This window comes from Acartia tonsa, chromosome 12, assembly GCF_053477335.1.
Source record: "Acartia tonsa isolate MP-2025a chromosome 12, ASM5347733v1, whole genome shotgun sequence".
NCBI classification, from domain to species: domain Eukaryota; kingdom Metazoa; phylum Arthropoda; class Copepoda; order Calanoida; family Acartiidae; genus Acartia; species Acartia tonsa.
Window position 1 is genome coordinate 15,421,201 of NC_137271.1, and position 21,415 is coordinate 15,442,615.

At 31.6% G+C, this 21,415-nt stretch overlaps 1 protein-coding gene across 1 annotated transcript in view; it reads left to right on the forward strand.

Moving 5' to 3' along the window:
• Positions 1 to 21,415, forward strand: part of Mip (Myoinhibiting peptide precursor) — a 49,301-nt gene that overhangs the window by 15,560 nt on the left and 12,326 nt on the right. Inside the window, exons 6-25 of the mRNA XM_080178351.1 lie at positions 304 to 351; positions 4,353 to 4,400; positions 6,436 to 6,490; positions 6,722 to 6,760; positions 7,524 to 7,562; positions 8,363 to 8,401; positions 8,674 to 8,709; positions 9,272 to 9,310; positions 9,815 to 9,853; positions 10,374 to 10,412; positions 11,163 to 11,201; positions 11,861 to 11,886; positions 12,980 to 13,020; positions 13,356 to 13,400; positions 13,757 to 13,802; positions 15,006 to 15,072; positions 15,478 to 15,517; positions 18,138 to 18,176; positions 19,207 to 19,324; positions 20,182 to 20,274. Coding sequence (XP_080034477.1) covers positions 304 to 351; positions 4,353 to 4,400; positions 6,436 to 6,490; positions 6,722 to 6,760; positions 7,524 to 7,562; positions 8,363 to 8,401; positions 8,674 to 8,709; positions 9,272 to 9,310; positions 9,815 to 9,853; positions 10,374 to 10,412; positions 11,163 to 11,201; positions 11,861 to 11,886; positions 12,980 to 13,020; positions 13,356 to 13,400; positions 13,757 to 13,802; positions 15,006 to 15,072; positions 15,478 to 15,517; positions 18,138 to 18,176; positions 19,207 to 19,324; positions 20,182 to 20,274 — 975 coding nt within the window. The remainder of the gene's footprint in view (positions 1 to 303; positions 352 to 4,352; positions 4,401 to 6,435; positions 6,491 to 6,721; positions 6,761 to 7,523; positions 7,563 to 8,362; positions 8,402 to 8,673; positions 8,710 to 9,271; positions 9,311 to 9,814; positions 9,854 to 10,373; positions 10,413 to 11,162; positions 11,202 to 11,860; positions 11,887 to 12,979; positions 13,021 to 13,355; positions 13,401 to 13,756; positions 13,803 to 15,005; positions 15,073 to 15,477; positions 15,518 to 18,137; positions 18,177 to 19,206; positions 19,325 to 20,181; positions 20,275 to 21,415) is intronic.

The window sequence follows — 21,415 nt, forward strand, 5'->3', positions numbered from 1 at the left end:
AGAAAGTCCGTACTTCCATTTTAAACATGTTGCTTTTTAACTTTTCAACATTATGTGATGAAATTATCCGATTGGTCTGATTTTTGGAATACTGATTCCTAGGACAAGCATCTCTATAATCAAGTCCTAAAAATGTAAGTATTTTTTATAAAAATTATCCTGTATTTACTTAAAATTCATCATTCTTATTATTCCGTTCTGACACTATATTAGTGTTGCTGTTCGTTTGACTTGAAGTTTCAGTGCTTCGCTTTTATATATGTTGTCATCCTTGTTAAATGACATTGTAATTAATATTTTCAGGAGGTATGGGTAAGAGAGCCTGGAACAGTCAGTTTTCTGGTGGAATAGGTCAGTTTAGGATGCATGCTTTCTATATTTTTTTGAATTTTAAATTCGACAATCATAGGTGTATATCCCGCCGGGGGGTGGGGGGGTATTAGAAAATATACACCCATGTCGTCAGTGTGGCAATTGCATTTGAAATAGAGAAATTAACATTCTAAATTCAATGCACATAAAACACATTTTGTATAAACTGAACAATGTAATAATTTAAACATTTTATATGAATATTTCAATATTGCTCTTATTTTTAAATTTCAGTTTTAGGCTGCTTTTAAAATATTTGATAATATGGCATGGGTATCAAATGTTGTTTGATTTAAGTCCCATACCCTTTCCCTTACAGATTAATTTCACAAAAAAAATAAAAGTAATAAACAAACAATTACATGTAAATATTACCACAAAAACAAACCAGACATGCACACAAAATTTCAGGTAAACGTGCCTGGAACTCCAACTTTTCAGGGGGAATGGGAAAGCGGGCCTGGAATTCTGGCTTTGCAGGTTTGTATCTTCATCATTCTTGTCTAAGAAAACTGATTAAAAACTACTAATAGCTTGATCAACCTAATTTTCGAATAAGTTTTTTATACTATTTGGGAAATAACCTTTTATTTCCTTTAAGTCATATTTTTTTTTAAAACACAAGATGGTAGACGTTTAAATAATTTTCTTTTTGATCTAAGATATTAAATTCTAATTTCAACTTTGACACAAAAAAAAAGTCAGGAACAAAGCATCAGCCTTAAATAATAAGATTTCCTTAAATGGTTAATCGGACAAAATAACTTACTTTTTGGTCTAGAATAGTTATTTCTCGTATCGAATTATAGACGGCTTTCCGCGGATATAGAATGTACAATTATAAGATTAAATCTAGTTTTTTTTTAGCCCCGAGGTGCCGGAGGCACTGGCTAAAAAACTGGTTTTAATCTTATGATTGTACATTTCTATATTCGTAGAAAACTGGATATAATACGATGCTAGACATAGTTTTTTCGTATTTATGAGAACCGGTTCCTATCCACCGGATTCGAATGAATACGAGAAAAGATTTTAAAAAAGAAAAAAATATGAAAATAAAATAAAATGTTTTGAATATTAAACACTTATAGAAATTATGAATAGTCAAGAATTCTGAAAAGTTAAAAAATTTATCATATACAGGCTTAATCATTTTTTTTTACAGAAATCTTGTCACATCATATCAATATGAAACACAGACACTCAAAACATAATTTCAGGGGGTATGGGTAAGCGGGCGTGGAATAGTAATTTTTCTGGAGGCATGGGCAAACGGGCGTGGACCAGTAACTTCAGCGGTGGTATGGGCAAGCGAGCTTGGAACAGCGGGTTTGCAGGTGGGTCTAGCTAGTTCAGAATATTCACTGCGTGTATTATATAAAGTTTAGATCTAGATAAAATCATAAAAGTTAAAGTGAGTGGTGTTTTCTGTCAAAATATCGTAGTCTAGGTTTGAAAGACACCTGCGAAGCATTTCAATAGTTGTTATTTCATATCCAGTATGGCTTTGAATAAGATTAGTATCCGCTGGATTAGAACTGATTCTCAGCCATACTAAAAAATCATGTAGAGCATTGAATTACAGACAATTTTTATCAAATATTAAAATAAAAATCATAAAATTACGACCAGTTCTGTCAACCCGGGCCTTTGGCCCCTCAGGTCAAACAAACCTTTTTTCATATGTTTTTAAAATTTTAATATCAATGGAATTCTTCTATAATACGATGCTTGCTAAAAACTGATATAACTCAAATTTTCTGATATGTTTTTAAGTTTACTTTGTGTAATATGATTTGCGATTTATCTGCAATGATCAACAATTCTTTTTTTATTTAGTAATGTAGCTATCTAAAATTTTGGAAAATGGAAAACATTCAGTCAAAGGTTGGACAGACCTAAAGACAGATTTACAGACCATGGTTGAAAAAGCATCTCTACTAAAAATGTTAAAATGATAAACTAATTCTTATTTTTTTATTTCATGCTTTCTTTAGGAGGTGTAGGTATTTACATTTGAATATTATTAACAAACAAACAAACAAAAATTAAAGGGTTATGGTAAGAAAACGAAGTTGCGGGTTTCATCGTTAATTTAAATAAATGTTAATGATTGCCCCACAACTTCGTTTTCTTTCCATGATCCAATTTAAAAACATACTTTTTTGCTTCTTTAAAGACTGTTTTTTATGTTATAAAAGCAGAAGTTTTTAGTCCACTATACATTTACACACCAGTATAAAAAAAAAAGATTTAAAAGAGGAATTGACTTTTATAACATAAATACTACAGTTATAATTTAGGAATACAAAATTTAAAGTAATGAGTCCTACTTTAATTTATAAATATTAGCTGTAGGTAGAATTTTACAACATAGTAAGTTGATCATCTATTGTTTTGTATCTATATCTCAGATCATATTTTAATTATTCTATTTCAGGAAAGTAAGACAACCCTGGCTGTTTTAATTGTTAACAATGAAACAACCTCTACAACATCCACACAAACACAACAACAACAACAACAACATGGCTTTTAATTATGGCAAAAGCTGATTTTAAAAAATTAAATCAAACACAGATAAAAACTACAGCAAATGTGACATCCTTAAAAAATACAGAGCACATTTTCATATGGGGAGCCCTGTCCGTGCCTGGACATTTTATTTTTTTTATTTTTCCTGCCTTTTTTATTTTACCGCGCAAATGTATCATTTTTCCCGCACTTTCTTATGCAGACTTTTTTGTTTGGGGTTGCAGCGAATTAGTATTATGTTTTTTTTTATTAAATTAAATGAAATGTACATAAAACAACTTTTACTTTGACACAAATTGACATTTGAGCTTATAAGATTGGATGGTTTTCTAAAAATACATGTAAAAATTATATATTATTATATTTAATTATTTATAAAAATTATAAATGTTTTTGAACATGATGATATCTGTAAAATCTTGGACCAAAATTAATTGGAAAAAATATATTTATATTCGATGTGTAAAAAGTTTTCAACTCTGATGTATTTGATGATAACATACTGTTAATAAATTAATAAAATTTGATTTTTACATGTGTATATTATACATTTTTAAATGTTTTTTTTTATTTCGAAATTGGAAGTGAGTTTTTGATTGTTTTATAACTATAATTATTTTAAATTCAGGTTATAAAACTCCACTTTTATAAAGAAAATCTTCTTTAAATTTCACAAGATTTTAAACAGATAATTACTGAAGCAGTTAAATAAATTTAGAAAGCGCTGACACATTCCTTTTTCACCCCTCTCCCATACACCAAAACATTTTCTAAAATGATATATTATCCCATTTGTTTGATTCCTAGGACGAAAAGGCACAAGCGAAGCTTCTCCAAAAGAAATGTCTTAAATCGGAAGAATGTATTTATCATTCTGTATAAATTGGTTTGCAAAGCAATTATTCATTTTACAAATTTGGACACAATTTGTTGATGTTCGTTTGTTGGTTTGCTTGCATCATTTAAGGATATTATCCTTATTTACATTCATACTAGCGGCTTCGCCCCCAGAGGCCTTTAGGGACACTCAAGGAGGGGGGAGTTGAATCCCATTTAAGATTAAGATTTAAAAAAAAAATTAGGGTGGGGGCGTGACCCCCCAAACCCAATTTCTTATTAAATTTTTTTTTAAATATTTGGAAGAGGGGTAATTATTTTTCCTCTAGGGGCGATTTATCTTGGGTGGGTGTTGGAACCCTCCCCCAATATAGTTATAAACCTTCCCAGGACCTATGAGAAGCTACTCTATTAAGGAGAACCCGATCGGTTCAGCGGTTGCGAGATCCTTCGTTATAAACAAACAGACAGACATCCTACTTAGTATTATAGATATCGTCGTTTGCGGTCCTAGGTAAAAAAATAGAATTGATAGGGAATTTTTTTTACAATGAAGTTCTTATGATAAACTTATTTTCTTTGTTAATTTTGAGTAAAAATAAATTTAGATGCATCAACTTTTTACCACCTTCTGCCTTGGCTGATAAGCTCTAGAGGTAAGAAAACTTTAAATTAAGTAGCACAGCTTCTCTATAAAGGGGACTATCCACGAACAAGAGCAAAGGATTCTAAGCACCTTCCAGCATTGATCCATAGTATTTTTTTAGTGAATATACTAGGTTTATGTTTAATATCTGCTTTATCGACTAAAAAGTTAGGTTTCGCCATGGTTTTATATGAATGTTTGGTGCAATATCATCAAATGTATTGATGAGTTCAAACTGTTGTTTAAAAGCTTTGACAAAATAGTGTATTATTGTGATTTAAAATATATATTTAGAAAAATGGTTAATGTACTTTTGCAATCTACGACATTTAATGCTTTTCTACCATGTTATTTTATTTTGTCCTTTGTACTAAACAATGTATCTGATGATATTGCTTTGAAAAATGCTTTACTTTTCAAAGTTTGTTTCATATAAAATCATGGTGAAACCTAACTTTATGTCGATAAACTAAATATCAAACATAAACCTAGCATGTATGTAAAATAAATACTATGTATCAATGCTGGAAGGTGCTTAGAATCACTTGCTCTTGTTCGTAGATAGTCCCCTTTAGCTTTCGCAAAAAAACTATATGAATATACGTTTCAGGGATAAGCCGAAGTAAAAATCGAAGTACTTACCAATTAATGTAAACAAATTATCCCTTGTGTAAATAAAAATATTGGTTGAAAAGTTTGAAACTGTTCGTTTTTTAACAACACTGAGTAAGCATGTTTATAAAACTTAGAGTACAAATATGACTTATAATCCAATATCCCCTCGCTCCCTGCATATCATAGACCTCTTGAACCTTTACAGTCGGGCCCCTTGCCGCTCTTTACCTGGATGACCCTGCCAGGTTTGCTGGCACCCTGTGCCCGCCAGGATGGAGATATTCAAAAAATTCCAACTCTCAGTTATGTGTCATACCTTTATTTAAAAAATCACGCAGTTTGGGCTCTTTATCTTTCACACACAGAAAATGAAATAGAATAAACCGGAGGGGGGGGGGGGGGCGTTCAACGTCCCCCCCCCGACCGTTAAGGGTTAATGGCACAAGCAGGGGCTGCTATTCAGCCAATAAATTCCATTTGAAATTGCCAACAAATTAAATATTTTGTTTGCGTAAAACTTGTTTTTTGTGGAACTTAACCCTTTACAGTCGGTCCCATTGCCGAACCTTAATCATACTTGAAAATCATACTTGAAAAGTCAAGCAGGTTGGGCTCTTTATCTTTCACACACAGAAAATAAGATAGAAAAAACCGGATGGGGGGGCATTCAACGCCCTCCCCCCCGACCGTTAAGGGTTAAAGGAAGTGGGTAACCTGGGGGGGGGGGGGGGTAGAAAACAGGGGAAGTGGGGAGATTTCAATTTGAATTGTTTGTCAAAATCGCATTCTCTTTTTCCTGGACGCAAGTGAAAAGAAAGATATTAAGTAAGTCGCTTGCAATAAAATTTTTAATTTCTGTCGATTGATCAAATGTGATGTTAAAGTCTAAGTGTATAAAATTTGCAATTGTACACGCAGTGCTTCGAGAAAAATTAAATTAGATTACAAATTGGAAGATCTCGCTACACTTTTGGAGTTCTCCAGCTTGGCAAATATTTGTAATGTTAATTGGAAGGTTTTTAGCCATTTTATTTGCCCTCTTTTGAACACAGTGCCCCTATAAGCAAGGTGTTTAACTGCTAGTGATTTTGCTTGTGATGATATTCCTACTAACTAGAAACACCACAGTTTTAAGAATGAAATCATAGTCTGCTAAATATTAAAACCAATTTATGTTTGATGACAGTAATCTCAAATGTATTTCACTCCTATTGTGAATTATTTTACAAAAAAAGTTTTTCGTATTCTTAAAGTGAAAAGTTGCTTGAAACATGTCCAATTCCATTGTCTTAAAGCTCGCACCTTCCTTAATGGTGGTTGAATGGGGTGTGTCAAAATCGTAAAACGATGTAAAGCATTTGAGGTGCTCGTTGTGCACCACCCTGAAAAAAAAACCTGTGAACGCCACTGATTATAACCTAACTAACTAGATGCAAAGTCTGGTAGAAACAGAAAGCCTAAAAGAGGTTGGCAGGATATCTCAAGGTGAGCAATATAAATAAAAAATTAAACGATAATTTCCCTAAAAGTGCATGATTGAGCACAAAAAACATTTAATTTTAAAAATGATAATTATGTAGATACTTTTTTATGTAAAAAAGATCAGAAAACAAAACACTGTAAAAGCGATGAATTGATCTGATTTTTCTTCAATTATTAAATACATTTTTAAAGTAATGCATACAAAGACGATATTATAAATAATGGTTGTTTCAGAGGCCAGTGGGGTAAACGGTCCTGGCAGGAGCTATCCAGGTATTGTTTTTGTATTTCGACTGTTCTGTTTTGTTTTTCTTCATCTTATTACCAGAAAGTTTTTTTTTTTTGGATATAATATGGTAAATATTTAGTAAAAATATATAAGTATAGATGTACAACTACTTGGATTCAGTGTTAGAAACCTTTTTCGTCTGCCAATAAATGCTTTCTGCTTTTTAGTAGCGACTTGCCTGGGTTAATATTTCCGACACTATTGGCTGATATTAAAAGACTCAATTGAAAGTCAACATACTGATAATTAATTCATGCCCCTTCTATTCTTTTCCTTGAATGTATATAAGATGCAAAAATCACTGTTAGTTCCTTTTTTTAAAAGCGAAGCTTTTCTATAATTAGGGTCGGTCCGTACGTCCGTCCGTTCGTCCGAGAAAGAAAGCTTTTTTCGTTAATTTAGGCATGTTAGAATTGTCCTATAGATTTCAAACTTTGCATGGTGATTCCTGTAGTAGTTAGGTACGATTTAGAAAGCGTAGCAACGCTATAATTATTACCAGAATGTCCGTACGTCCATTTTAAACATGTTGATTTTTCTACTTTTTTCAACAACAAATTTTTATGTGATTTAATTATCCGTTAGACCTGATTTTTGGTATATTGATTCCTGGGACAACAAAGTACAATATTATAAGCGAAGCAACTCTATAACCAAGTCCTAAAAATGTAACTATTAATATAAATAAGATTTAAATGTCGTTATTTTTTGTTATAATATCAGAAATACAAATAAAATATTTTGTAGAGGAAATTGGGGAAAACGGTCTTGGCAAGATCTTTCCAGGCAAGTCAAAAGTTTGTTGTTTTATTTAGCATCTTGGGCAGTAATCTAAAGGGATAGATAAATTTATGTACTGTACTATCAAATGATGATTCACAAATTACAAATTCATTAGATTACAATTTGTGGTTAAAACGTTAGACGCTCAACAAAATGAACCATTTAAAAAAGATAATTAAAGTCCTCAAGGTTGTTAGGCCAAAGAATAAGAAAACGCTATTATAAGACTTTGGGGACTAGTGTCATAAACAGCCCGATGTCCTATTCCCTCCCTGATCTTCGAGCTAGGAATACGAAGAAAGGAAAGGCATACAAATCATATTAAGACCTATGCAAAGCTTGTTTAGTAATTTGGACAAAATTGTTGAATCTAATATATTTTGTCTATATCAAGTTTAAATTTATATCAACAAATGGCTTTAATTAAAAAATTTAGATGGTTATTGATATCATATTATCGACATTGCATCATCAAAATGACAAGATTAATATTCACTAAATGGTGCTGAATTTAAGTAGGCAAAGCCGACATGTTTCCATTATTAAGTTAAACTGTGTTTTAAAGGCGAGCTTTTCTATAATTAAATTTATCCGTTTATCCGTTTAGCTTTTTAGTTTATTTGGACATGCTATTATTGTCCTATTGGTTTCAAGATTTACATGGTAATTTCTGCAATAGTTAGTATGAAAAAAGGCTATTGTTCGTTTGTCCTTCCTCCTAATTTTAGAAATTCACTTTTATGGATGTTGTCATCCTTGTTAAGTAACAATGTAATACTAAATGCTTGATCTTGTTTGTTTAGAGGAAACTGGGGGAAAAGGTCTTGGCAAGAGTTGTCCAGGTAAGCAGAAGTAGCGCAGCTACTTAATTCATATCTACGTATTGTCCATTTGTATGTTTGTCCATCACTCTAGATGACATATATAACTAGCTATACATTTATAAGATTAGTAGCGCAGCTTTTTTATGCCTAGTTTTATTAATTGTATTACAAATACAGACACCAAGATCAAATAACTGCTATTGATGGATCATTAAAGTTCTAGAAAAGTAATCTTTAAAATCTATTGAAATTTCATAAGTAAATTGAAATATTTTCTTATTCTTTATCAGGGGAAATTGGGGAAAAAGAAATTGGCAGAATCTAAGGTAGATTTAATCAGTAGCTGAACAAAGTCTCTCAAAAAATCAGCCTTTATTGTCATAAAAATAAAGGATTATCCAAATCTTTTTAGAGGTTTTCTTTTCCACTTTCCTCTCATCTCACTCATTTTCATGACATCACATAACTGGATTTTGAGATACTTTGTCCAGCTACTTTTATCTTTATGAAAAATTAGGAGATAGCGCGCTCTAATGAAATAATGTCATATGATAAAAATTAGTTTATATTTATGACAAAATCTCTAGGCCAAAAATCTTGAACTTTATTTTAAAAAAGTTAAACATAGAAATAATTACAAGGACAAAGCCCAATCTGTACCACTTTTGCACCACTTTTGATTCCTGTGACGTCATATAAATGAGGAAGATGAGAGGAGAAGTGGGGGAAAAACCTAAAAAAGAGATGGAGGATCCCTGGAAAATGCAAAAGTGGTACAGATTAGGCTTCATCATTACAAGGATGGTTTTTTTTTGTATTAAAGCGATTTTGTTCTATGGATTTTACATAAATTTTTTTTTTAGTTGAATTTTAATATTATTTTTGTAGGGGTAATTGGGGAAAAAGAGCTTTGAGACTGTTTAATAGGTAAAGCATATCAGTTATGATAATAATCTAAAAAAAGTACCCAAGGTCATGGATCTAACGAATATAATATAATATAATATAATCCTATTATATAAAGTAATAAGATTTTTTGTCTGTACCGAAGGATCTCGCTAACCGCTGAACCGATCGGGTTCTCCTTCACAGGGTAGCTTCTCATAGGTCCCGGGAATGTTTATAACTATTTATCCCCTCCTCAAGTGCCCCTAGATTTCTCTAGGGGGCGTAGCTGCAAGTACTTTATATAAAGTAGTAAGCTTTTTCTGTCTGTAACGAAGGATCTTGCTAGCTTCTGAACCGACATGGTTCTCCTTATAGGTCTTGAGATGGTTTTTGGTTAATATATTTTTATAGTTATGGTTTTATGCTATTTTTCTTCCCTTTCATATCCTCCGCATATATAGAGAGCCCTTAGATGCTAGGGCGCAGCCGCTAATCTACTTATAAATAATAATCCTAAAATATGTTGTTTTTCCTCCGGTATAGAGGAAGACTTGAGGACAGACTATGGAACGATCTTACGAGGTAATAATAAAGTATTTTGTAGTATGGCTCCGAATCCAAATGATTTCCGCTGGATTAGAACCGGTTCTTAACCATACTAAAAATCATGTATAGCATCGTATTACAGACAATTTTTCACGAATATTAAGATGAACATTTTTTATCCTCGGAAATCTGTCTATAATACGAAGCGATAAATAACTATTTTAGTATGGCTTCAAAACCGATTGCTTTCCGCTGGATTAGAACTTACCGGTTATGAGCCATAATACTTAAAAATCACGTTCCATAACATTTTATAGTAAATTTTTCTTAAAAGATGATATTGAAACAAAGAATATATATAAAAAATTTCATGTTTTTGGTCCTTTTTTTATTTTTCACGGAAAACAAGGGCGTAACTGTTCATAGCTATGATATGACATAACGCCATAAATAAAACGCCAAAATTATTGTTAACTATCAAAGGCAGTATTTTTCATATGATTTTTGAAAAAAATAATCAATTTATTGCATTTTGTTATTTCTTTTTATTTTTTAGAAACAATTGGGGCAAAAGATCTTGGCAGGAGTTATCCAGGTATATAACTACATTTCCAGTATGACTTCGAAACCGATTAATATCCCCTGGATTATGAAAAGTTCTGAGCGATTTTGAAAAATCATGTACTGTTTCTTATTATAAAGTTGGCGTAGAGTTGACGTAAAACTTGTCTTTTAATTTTGCTGAAGGGAAGTGGGGAAGAAGTTGTGTGGGAAAATTTTCACTCAGAGTTGTTTGTCTCAATCACATTCCCTAGTCCCTCATTATAGTCAATTTTCTACAGATAAAAAAACATATTGTTAATACCAGTTTTGTTAGCCCATGCCTAAGGTCCCTAGGGTCTAACAAAACAGGTTTTAATCTCATAGCCTTCTTTTTAATATTCACGGAAAGCTGTCTATAGTATGATATAAAAAATATAATAACACTATCCAAGTTATTTTTTTTCTCTCTAGAGTATAATTTTAAAAGCTTTCTTTCTTGTTTAATCTTAAATCTATGAGGGGAAAAAGGTACACATAATCAAGTCTGTTTTGCCTCCAACATAAAAACAATAGAGTGTAACTCCCGGAGTGGAGATCCTGTGCCGACTTTCATTTGGGTATTTTAATATTAATCAATAGCGTCGGAAATATAAACACAGCCAACAATAGACCAGAAATCAATTTGCCAGCAGACAAAAAGGTCTTCATCACTTGGCCAATTAGCTGTCTATTATGATTCTATTATCTTTACTTTACATTATTCTTTCAGCATTTAGAATGATAATTTATTGCCTTATTTTAGAGGAAATTGGGGGAAAAGATCCTGGCAAGATTTATCTAGGTAAAATTTAATCAACTACAATACAAAGTAAAACGATGTTTGTCAATCCGGTCTGTCTGTCTGAAGCTTGTGGTCTCAGTAACTGCTGAACCGATTAAACTCTACTCTTCAGTGAGAGCTGCACCAGCTACTGAACCAGAGGTGGTTTAGGCCTCTAGAGGCTAGTGCTGAAAAATCTAGTACATCATAAAGTAGAAATATCTCGTAAAGGCTGAACCAATTCACAATTTTAGGGATAATAATATTTTTTCACACGTATCTTTTGTTATCAGAAGGTAATCAATGTATATTCTATTATTTGGATCTTACACCAGATGTTTATGTTCTCTAATAAAGTGAAACATGCAGCGGGCTGAAATAACGACCCCCCCCCCTCCTCTATTGGATTAACGAACTGAACAATAAATGTCAAGGAAAACAGCAACCATAATTGAAGATAATTTTCCCCCTGTCATAATATCCATTTATAATGTTCATTTATTAGCTAATCACTATCAAAGATTAATTATTGTTGTAAATTTATTTTCCAATTCATAAATTTACATTCAATTTAAGTCACAGTTTGAACATAGATGCTGAATAGTATAGCTAAGCGGCTTGAAGCTGCTGCTTATTTTATTGAATTTCCAAATCAAATACCTAGTATTTTCTTTTTTCAGGGGAAACTGGGGGAAAAGAGTGCCAGGTAATATCATTTCCAGTATAGCTTTTATATCAAACCGATTAATATCTACTGGATTAGAACCGATTCTCAGCCATACTGAATAATCATTAATAGCATTTTTTACAGAAAATTTCGAGGAATATTAAAATAAAATTATGAGATGTATACCAGTTTTGTTATTCAGGTCCTGCGGGCCCTTCGGGGCAAACAAACTTGAATTTAATCCTATCATTTTTCATTCTTTTATCCTAAAAAAATTGTCTACAGTATGATCCGATACATTTCTATTACTTTACATTATGATTTATTTATAGCTATCTTGGGACTGATTTTCTTTCATTTTCTTTTAATTATGACTACTAAAAATCTGTTATTATATCAGTTTGTCCATTTGTCAATCTATGATTTTTTTAAAGTGGTCAGCTACTTATGGATTTTGTTTACCCTATAATAAACTAGAGTTGGCTCAATATAACTATATCGCTATTGGCTAGTTTTCTATAAGTACAAATCTATTATCTATTTCTCAATAAATCTATTTTTCTCCCACTCCATTACTATCAAAAAGAAAGAAGTAAATATTTATTAATTTAAATGATTTTAAAAAGATTTTTTCAATTATATTTTTCAAATTACCATCACCAAAGGGTTAATATGACTAAAATTTTAGTTTTGATAGTTTAACACAAAGGAAGTGTCGCCACAATCGAATTCTTTTAGAATACAGTTTTCTTAGATTTACTCTATTATGAACGAATATTTTTTATTTATGAAATAAGGATTAAATACTTCAATATAATTCAAATATCTACATGAAGTGAAAAACCTAATTCATTCCATAAACAAATAGAAGAAAGGTCCTATCGCTTTGGTCAATGAGAGTTTAATGAGGATTATTGGAGCACTATGAGTTTTAAACACTTTATCATTGGAAGACTCGAGCTCATTTATAGACGTTTATTTCCTATATAGATCTGTCATGGATCTTGATGCAATAAAGCAGGCCGTTTTGTAAATGTTAAAAATTGGAAGATTTCATTAAATAAAAGTAATCGCAAATATACTTAGTAAATAAATCGTTAAATATCCATATTTATAAAACTTAATTTTAAAGATGAGATTAGCTTCAACGATGGAAATATATCAAATTTAGAGGTAAACTATTTTGAAAATTTTTCTGATGTTTGTCTGTATTTACCAAATAATGCGCTAAACGCTGACCTAATATGATTATCCTTTACAACATAGTTTTATATAAGTCTCGTAAAGTTTTTCACCTATTATGGAGGGGGTTACCACCACCCTTCAAAGAGAAATCGCCCAAGAAAAAAGATGCAAAAAAATGTTTTTAAAAACTAAAATTGAAATGGGGGAGGGTCGACCCCCTCCCAACCCCAACCTCCCCTCAATCTGGAAACCTATAGAAGTGTAACCGCAATTAACAAATTAGTTTAACTTTTAAGAATTGTGTCATTCTTGTTTAATTTCAGGAACGAGAACTTTTTGATGACAATGACTACAGTTCAAATCCGCAGGCATAGATTCCCATCGATATTTACAGGGACAAATATATTTATAAGTAGCACAGCAATATTAAAAATTTGACAGTATTTGTAGACCTTAGTTTAATTTATCATCTATTGTCCTAATTGATATAATGAAAATTTGTCATCAGCTTGCTAATATGGACCTCATTTGTTGGTCAGTTCATTCATCCAGTAGAAGAGGAGAGGATGCGGTTTAGGCTATAGTTATAGCCAGCTGTGAGCATCACTTTGTCAGAGTATATGAAAATCTTGTGCAACATCCAAGTAGTAGATAATATATATTGGTTATTGTATTATCAATGAAAGTAATGGACAAATTGAACCATGATAATCTATGTGTGTAGGATATTGTTAATTTTAATAATGAGGACTTGAAAGATAATATACAAGGTAATAAAATTATTAGTTCATTAAAATACTCAAAACGGCTATTGGATCATTTACTCTGTATTATAGTACTTATGATTCAAATGGAAGAAAAAAGATTGTATACATCATTTTATATAAAAAATATTTAAGCATTATACTCAGAATTATAACAGCAAAACACTGATGTAGAATGTACGTGGATATTATGACAGGGGAAAATATTCGTCAATTTATCTTGCTAAAATGAAACTCGTTTGTTGGTGTTTTCATCATGGGAGGGGATAGGGTAACGAGAGTGGAAGTCAATAATCATTATTTTAGCCTGATGTGTGTTTCACTTTTATTGAAAACACTAGAGTTGGCTCAATATAACTATATCGCTATTGGCTAGTTTTCTATAAGTACATATCTATTTATCTATTTCTCAATAAATCAATTTTCCTCCCCCGCCATTACTATCTAAAAGAAAGAAGTAAATATTTATTCATTTAAATGATTTTAAAAAGATTTTTTCAATTATATTTTTTTCACATTACCATCACCAAAGGGTTAATATGATTAAAATTTTAGTTTTGATATTTTAACACAAAGGAAGTGTCGCCACAATCGAATTCTTTTAAAATACAGTTTTCTTAGATTTACTCTATTATGAACCTATATTTTTTATTTATGAAATAAGGATTAGATACTTCAATGTAATTCAAATATCTACATGAAGTGAAAAACTTAATTCATTCCATAAACAAATAGGATACAGGTCTTATCGCTTTGGTCAATGAGAGTTTAATGAGGATTATTGGAGCACTATGAGTTTTAAACACTTTACCATTTGAAGACTCGAGCTCATTTATAGACGTTTATTTCCTATATAGATCTGTCATGGATCTTGATGCAATAAAGCAGGCTGTTTTGTAAATGTTAAAAATTGGAAGATTTCATTAAATAAAAGTAATCGCAAATATACTTAGTAAATGAAAATTTGGTGTAATAATATATCCAATAGAAATATATATGCACAAATGTCACGAAACCTTTTATCAAAATATAGTCCAATGAATCTTTAAATCAAGAATACAAACTTTTCCTAATGTAAATTAAATGAAATGAAATAGTAAACAATATAAAGTACAATTAAAGAAAGCTAGCAGTTCATAAAAGCAGACAGATATGTTGATTTTTAGGATAAATGTGCTAATGAAGTAATTTTGTATTTTTTTCTTGCAGCCAAATACGAATATACAACAAATGCAGAGGAGCCCAATATCAATGAAAACAACTTAAAACAAGAAAGGTAAATTATCTTTAGTTAATCAATGATAAAGACAGGGCTCGGCATCCGCGCATAAGATTCTTTGGATGTGTTGGATGCTTTGAACTTTTTAAAAAGAAGGATTGCACATTTGGATCAGGTTTAGACTTCCTGGTGATTTTTTTAAGTTGTAAAAGTGGATTTCCCCGAGGCTTAACAATTTAAAAAAGAATTTAGGAGGTTTTTAATAGGAGATGTCCCTTTAGTATGTTTGTCCTTATGACCTTTATCCTTTTAGGAGGTATGTTTCTTTAGGAGGTTGGTCAGTTTACCTTGAAGGGGTACATATTTGTCCTATCCCATTAAATCACTGATAGAAGCATGTCCTAGTTTAATTAAATTGGTATGTGATTAATAAAATCATTGAAATATTGAAATATTTTATAGGCAAAACAAGATGAATCAAATGGATATCCCTATAAAGCAGGTAAAAATCACCTTTACCAATAGAGTTAATCAAGAGACCTAAGCTGGATCTTTAAATTGTTTTAGAGGTGCGCTGAATCGGGGCGATTCAAAGGTAAACCAGAGGTGCGCTGATGGTGCGCCACAGCCACTGCTATAAAACATGGATCTTTAAAAGGTTTTCGGCACGGTGTTGCTAGATTGCTGGCGACACTCAATAACATATCATTTAATACTTATATTTGCGATTACTTTTATTTAATGAAATCTTCCAATTTTTAACACTTACAAAACGGCCTGCTGTATTGCATCAAGATCCATGACAGATCTATATAGGAAATAAATGTCTATAAATGAGCTCAAGCTTTCCAAAGGTCAGATGTTAAAAACTCATACTGGTTCAATAATCAATAATAAACTCTCAATGACCAGAATGATAAGACCCATTATTTTACTCTATGAAGAATAAATTAAATTTTTTATTTCATGTTGCTATTTAAATTATATTGAAGTATTAAATTTCTATTCAAAAAATAGAAAATTTAAGTTTATAATATAGTAAATCAAGGAAAACTAAGTTTAAATGTAATATGATACTAGCGACGCGCCCGAATGTGTTCAGATATTAAACTAAAATTTAACATTTAGCTAAATAGTTTAACCCTTTCAGGACGATAATTTTAAACAAAAAACATTGGGATCCTAAAATATTTTAAAGAAAGAGAGACAAAATTATAAATACAGTTTTAAATAAAAATAATGAAATTAAAATAAAGACGGAAGAAAAGGGAAGTGAGAGAGAGGGACATTAAATCTTTAAAAAATGATGAATAAACGAAACTATAAAAGTCGTAGTAATCTTTATAAGTAACTTGATTTGTAGTACGGTTCGGAGAGAGAGAGAAATTGAGGGATAGGTCAATGGAAAAAAATAAGATTAATAGTCGGGGATAGGTCAATGGAAGAAAAATGATTAATAGTTGGGGATAGGTCAATGGAAGTAAAATGATTAATAGTCGGGGATAGGTCAATGGAAGAAAAATGATTAATAGTCGGTATAGGACAATGGAAGAAAAAATGTTAATAGTCGGGGATAGCTCAATGGAAAAAAAAGGTTAATAGTCGGGGATAGGTCAATGGAAGAAAAAAAATTAATAGTCGAGGATAACTCAATGGAAGAAAAAAAGGTTAATATTCGGGGATAGGTCAATGGAAGAAAAGAAAATTAATAGTCGGGGATAGGTCAATGGAAGAAAAAAGTTTAATAGTTGGGGATAGGTCAATGAAAGAAAAAAGGTTAATATTCAGGGATAGCTCAATGGAAGAAAAAAAGGTTAATAGTCGGGGATAGGTTAATGGAAGAAAAAAGGTTAATAGTTGAGGATAACTCAATGGATTAAAAAAGGTTAATAGTCGGGGATAGGTCAATGGAAGAAAAAAAGGTTAATAGTCGGGGATAGGTCAATGGAAGAAAAAAGGTTAATAGTCGGGGATAGGTCAATGGAAGAATAGGGTTAATAGTCGGGGATAGGTCAATGGAAGAATAGGGTTAATATTCAGAAGTGAGATAACGTAGAATATATTTTTTTAGGTGGTGCCTGCACCACCGATTCACTAGTTATCCATATGTGCCAGTACAATTTTATAACTTAAGCCGTGTCAGTACGGTATTTTATATAAAACAATATATAATTTATTTTAGAAATAACTATAAAAAATGTTTTCACAATAGTTTTGCAATAAAATATTAAACTATTAAAAAAAAAAAAATTATTTATTAAATAAATCCCCTGGTTTCGCGCAACAATGGTACTCGCTGAGAACCATTGACACACTGGTACTGCGCAACTGGCCATGCTGATTCGCCCATGCCATTTGGATTTAAAGATAGGTATTAATAATCTGATGGTGCGCTGAAATGAATTGCCACGATTCATCGCACCTATAAATGATTTAAAGATCCAGCTCTACTCTCTAAATCAGTAAATAAGAGAACAATAGATGTTCATTCCAGACATGTAATTGGTTTAAATTGTGAACAGATTTTGTTAGAAAAAGGCATATTTTTACAAAAATTTTCACATAATGAGTTAGCCATAAATAGTTGCATTTCTTAAGATAAAGCTTTTCTTGGGTAAATTATATCGAGTAAAAGTGTATTTCCTAGTATAGTGCGAAGCACATGACAAAACCTATAATAGTTGAGTTCTTTAGGATAAAGTTAGCCTTCTGAAAATCATATCCTTGAAATAAATCATCACTTGATTACTTGAATGCAAGAAGAATCGCTTTTTAAGTTTGACGAATTTTGAGGTTAAATGGACCATCTAAATATGTTATGTTTATTTCTTTACCATAATCTAGCATAAGATTTTTCTAACTTCAATTTCTCCCTCATTTCACTTGTAATGGTCGCTTCTCCAAATGTTGTGTTTTCTTCTTGGATAAGGGGGGGGTGGGGGGTATAATAAACAACAGGAACACATCTTGAAAGCTTCTTAACACTAGAAAAGTAAAATTACTTGAAACGCAAAATGAGCAAACATAAATTTCACTTTGTATTATAGATTATGTATAAATATTTCAGATTATATTTTTTAAGGAAAATTGTTTTGGCTTTTAAGGTAGAAAAATCTTTTCAGGCTAACAAAGTGATGTCCAATCCAGAAACAGGAATGCAGGTTGACTTTTTAATTCTGCTAAAATATCCCAAGTTGATTGATTGATTTAAAAACTATACCTGATTTGACGCGGCATTTGTTCGCCACAATTAATGGCTTGCAACCACATTGAGAATTTAGACCTTTATATGTTGTAATTATGTTAAACTGATTTATGGGTTTGTAGCTGGCTAAAGTTTTTAGAATATATCTGATTGACCAACTCCAAAAGTATTTATTAAAAAAACACTAAGTAACTTAATTCTGACTCTTTTTAGAATTAAATTTATCTTTTTGAATTATGTTTCAATAGATATTTGTAAAACCATCGTATTTATACCATTTCTTCATTAAATTGTAGCTTGTATTATACTGCTCTACTTCTATATATATTCTAATTCTTTCCTAAATATGCTCTAAAAGGTTACGCCCCATTTTTAGTTTTGTTTTTAAAAAAAATGTAATTTTTTTGTGGGCGGTTAATATTTTTCAAAGTGCAATTTATCTTGGGAGGGTGGTGGTACCCTCCCCTCAAATAGTTATTAAAAACCTTCCCGGGACCTATGAGAACTACCCTATTAAGTAGAACCCAATCAGTTCAGCGGTTAGCGAGATCCCTTGGTACAGACACACAGACAAACAAACAGACATCCTGTTACTTTTTACTTTATCCTGATAATACCAACAACGAAATTAATTTAGGAAAAATAACGAATGGCAACCCTTAGAAAAATTGACAAACTTTTTTAATTGCCCCCCCCCCCCCCCCCCCAATATTATTTTATAATTATATAACTTGTTGGCTATACCTTATTCCTGATGATCTAGGCCTATCAAGCAGATGATTACAGCTTATGCCAATACCGAAATTAATTCGGGAAAAAATCACGAAACCTATACGTGTTTTTCAGCTGTCGTTGGGGGGCAACACATCGTAAAATTGACGACCTCTCCATTTGCCCCCCAAATATTATTTTAGATTTTTTTCTCTTGTTGGTTGCAGATAATGGTAGCTTCATTGTTACCTATGACAATTATAATTCTGATCTAGGCCTATCAAGCAGATGATGGTAGCTTGATTGTTACCTATGACAATTATAATTCTGATCAAGACGAGACAGACAAAGATCTAACTATGAAACTTCTCATTAATCATGGCAGCCATTCAGGTGATTTTGAAGCTCCTTATTGTGCCTATAAAAATGACGTGATACAAACTACCAGTGATAGGCCATTACAAAGATTAAATTTTAAATATTTGATTGACCATTGGTAGGCCAGTATGACGTATTTTCTACGGCACTATAAAACGTTTCTGTGACTTTTAGAAATAAAATCAATTATGGTGTATTTTCTGCATTATTATTTAGGAAGGAAGGGAACAATGGGCTGTTTATTACACTAGTTCCAAAAGTTTTAATATAACGGCGTTATCCTCTTAGAAAATTTTTTTTCGATTTTTTTCAATTTTGTACCCCCCCCCCCCCCCCCCCCCCCCGACTACCGACGAACAACTATTTTAGGTTAGGTTAGGTTTTAGGCTAGGGAGCCGAGCGCTGCGGCTAGGCAGGCAAGGGGGCCGAGCGCTGCGGCTAGGCAGGCTAGGGAGCCGAGCGCTGCGGCCAGAGTTCATAGTTCGCTGTCGGGTGGGGGGGGGGGGGGGGGGTACTCAAATTTTCTATATTGAAAAAAAAATTTCTAAGAGGATAATACCAATATAACCTTTTCTTATTAGTTGGCTTAATAACTTTGGGGACTTTTGAATTTGATTGGTTAATTCCTTAAGTTGAGTTTCCAAACGTTTCAACCACTAATTGTAATCAACAGAATGGGTAATTTTGTGTATTATCATTGGGAATGTTCATAAATTTATCCGCCATTGTCTTATCCCTTTAGATCACTGAGTATTATTGTCTTACAGTTTACACTGAATAAACATGAATAAATTATTGATTCTGTAAGAAAATAACTGAATTTAAGTGCTATATATACATTTCATCATATTGAAATGAAAAAAAAACTTTAGATAAAAGCCCAAAGCCAACTAAATTGGAAAAACCAGAAGATCCTAAACCAGATAAAAATGGACAACCAGTGAGATCCCCCAGATCCATTAAAGGTTTGCTGCCATATTAGTAGCACAGATACCTTATAACTAGGGTAATTCCTTCTATACGTCCATTCATACAGGAAACGTGGGGCAAATTTTGTTTTACATACATACAATCTCATTTATTTCTTGATTGGTTGGTTGGTTACAACTAGAAGTGTCTAAACTTTTTAGCCAATGATTTTACTGGATGTACAATAATTTTCATAATTCCTTCTGTATATCACTAAGTGAAAATGGCTTAAATCTCAAAAATTTGAAACAAAATTTGTTATGTATAGGTATTTTCGCTATTTTTGCTGTAATACGTTTTACCTGGGAGGAAGGGAGGGGACAATGGATCTAAAATTCATATTTCTGACAGTCTTGGACTTTGGGTACCAGAGCACATGCAACTTTTTTTATTTTGGCAAAGAAGGTGTATCAACTTTTTTTTTATGGCTAGCCGGTTCTTTTAGTAAGTAGTAGATGTAAAATTTTTCATAGAATTCAGATATGCAATCGGTTTTTTTGTAGACCTCTTATTTTTTAAGTAATTTAAGTTTTTTTAAAAAATAATTAAGTCGGTTTTAAGGTACTAAAACGCAACAAAATAAAAGAAGAAAATGGCCAGTAAGAACAAAAATAGTAAGATCTTTAATTTGACACCTTACTTTTAAAATTCTGTTGAGTAATTATTGAAAAAATCTATTTTTTTAACCTCGGTTTAATAAAAACTTTAGACCTAAATATTTTCTCAAACAGACATAAAAAACATGGGTTCATATATACCTTTAGAATCAGAAAAATATTACGAATCCATTGTAAGCAAAATTGAAAAAAAGTAAAAAAATAAAAAAATATAAAAATGGCCAATTGTATTTTTTGTTCTGGCAACACTATCGTCTTCCCTTTTTTACCCCCTCTTTACCCCCTCTATACCCCCTTCCCATTTTTATACCCAATTCAAAAGTTAAGACATTGCCTGTACAATATAATATGATATTTTCATATAATTCCTTTTATTGTAGTTTATATACTATATTGTAAACTTTTTTTTTCAATTTTGCTTACAATGGATTCGTAATATTTTTCTGATTCTAAAGGTATATATGAACCCATATTTTTTTACTTGTGAAATGATAAAATTGAAATCAAAGTTTTTATTCTC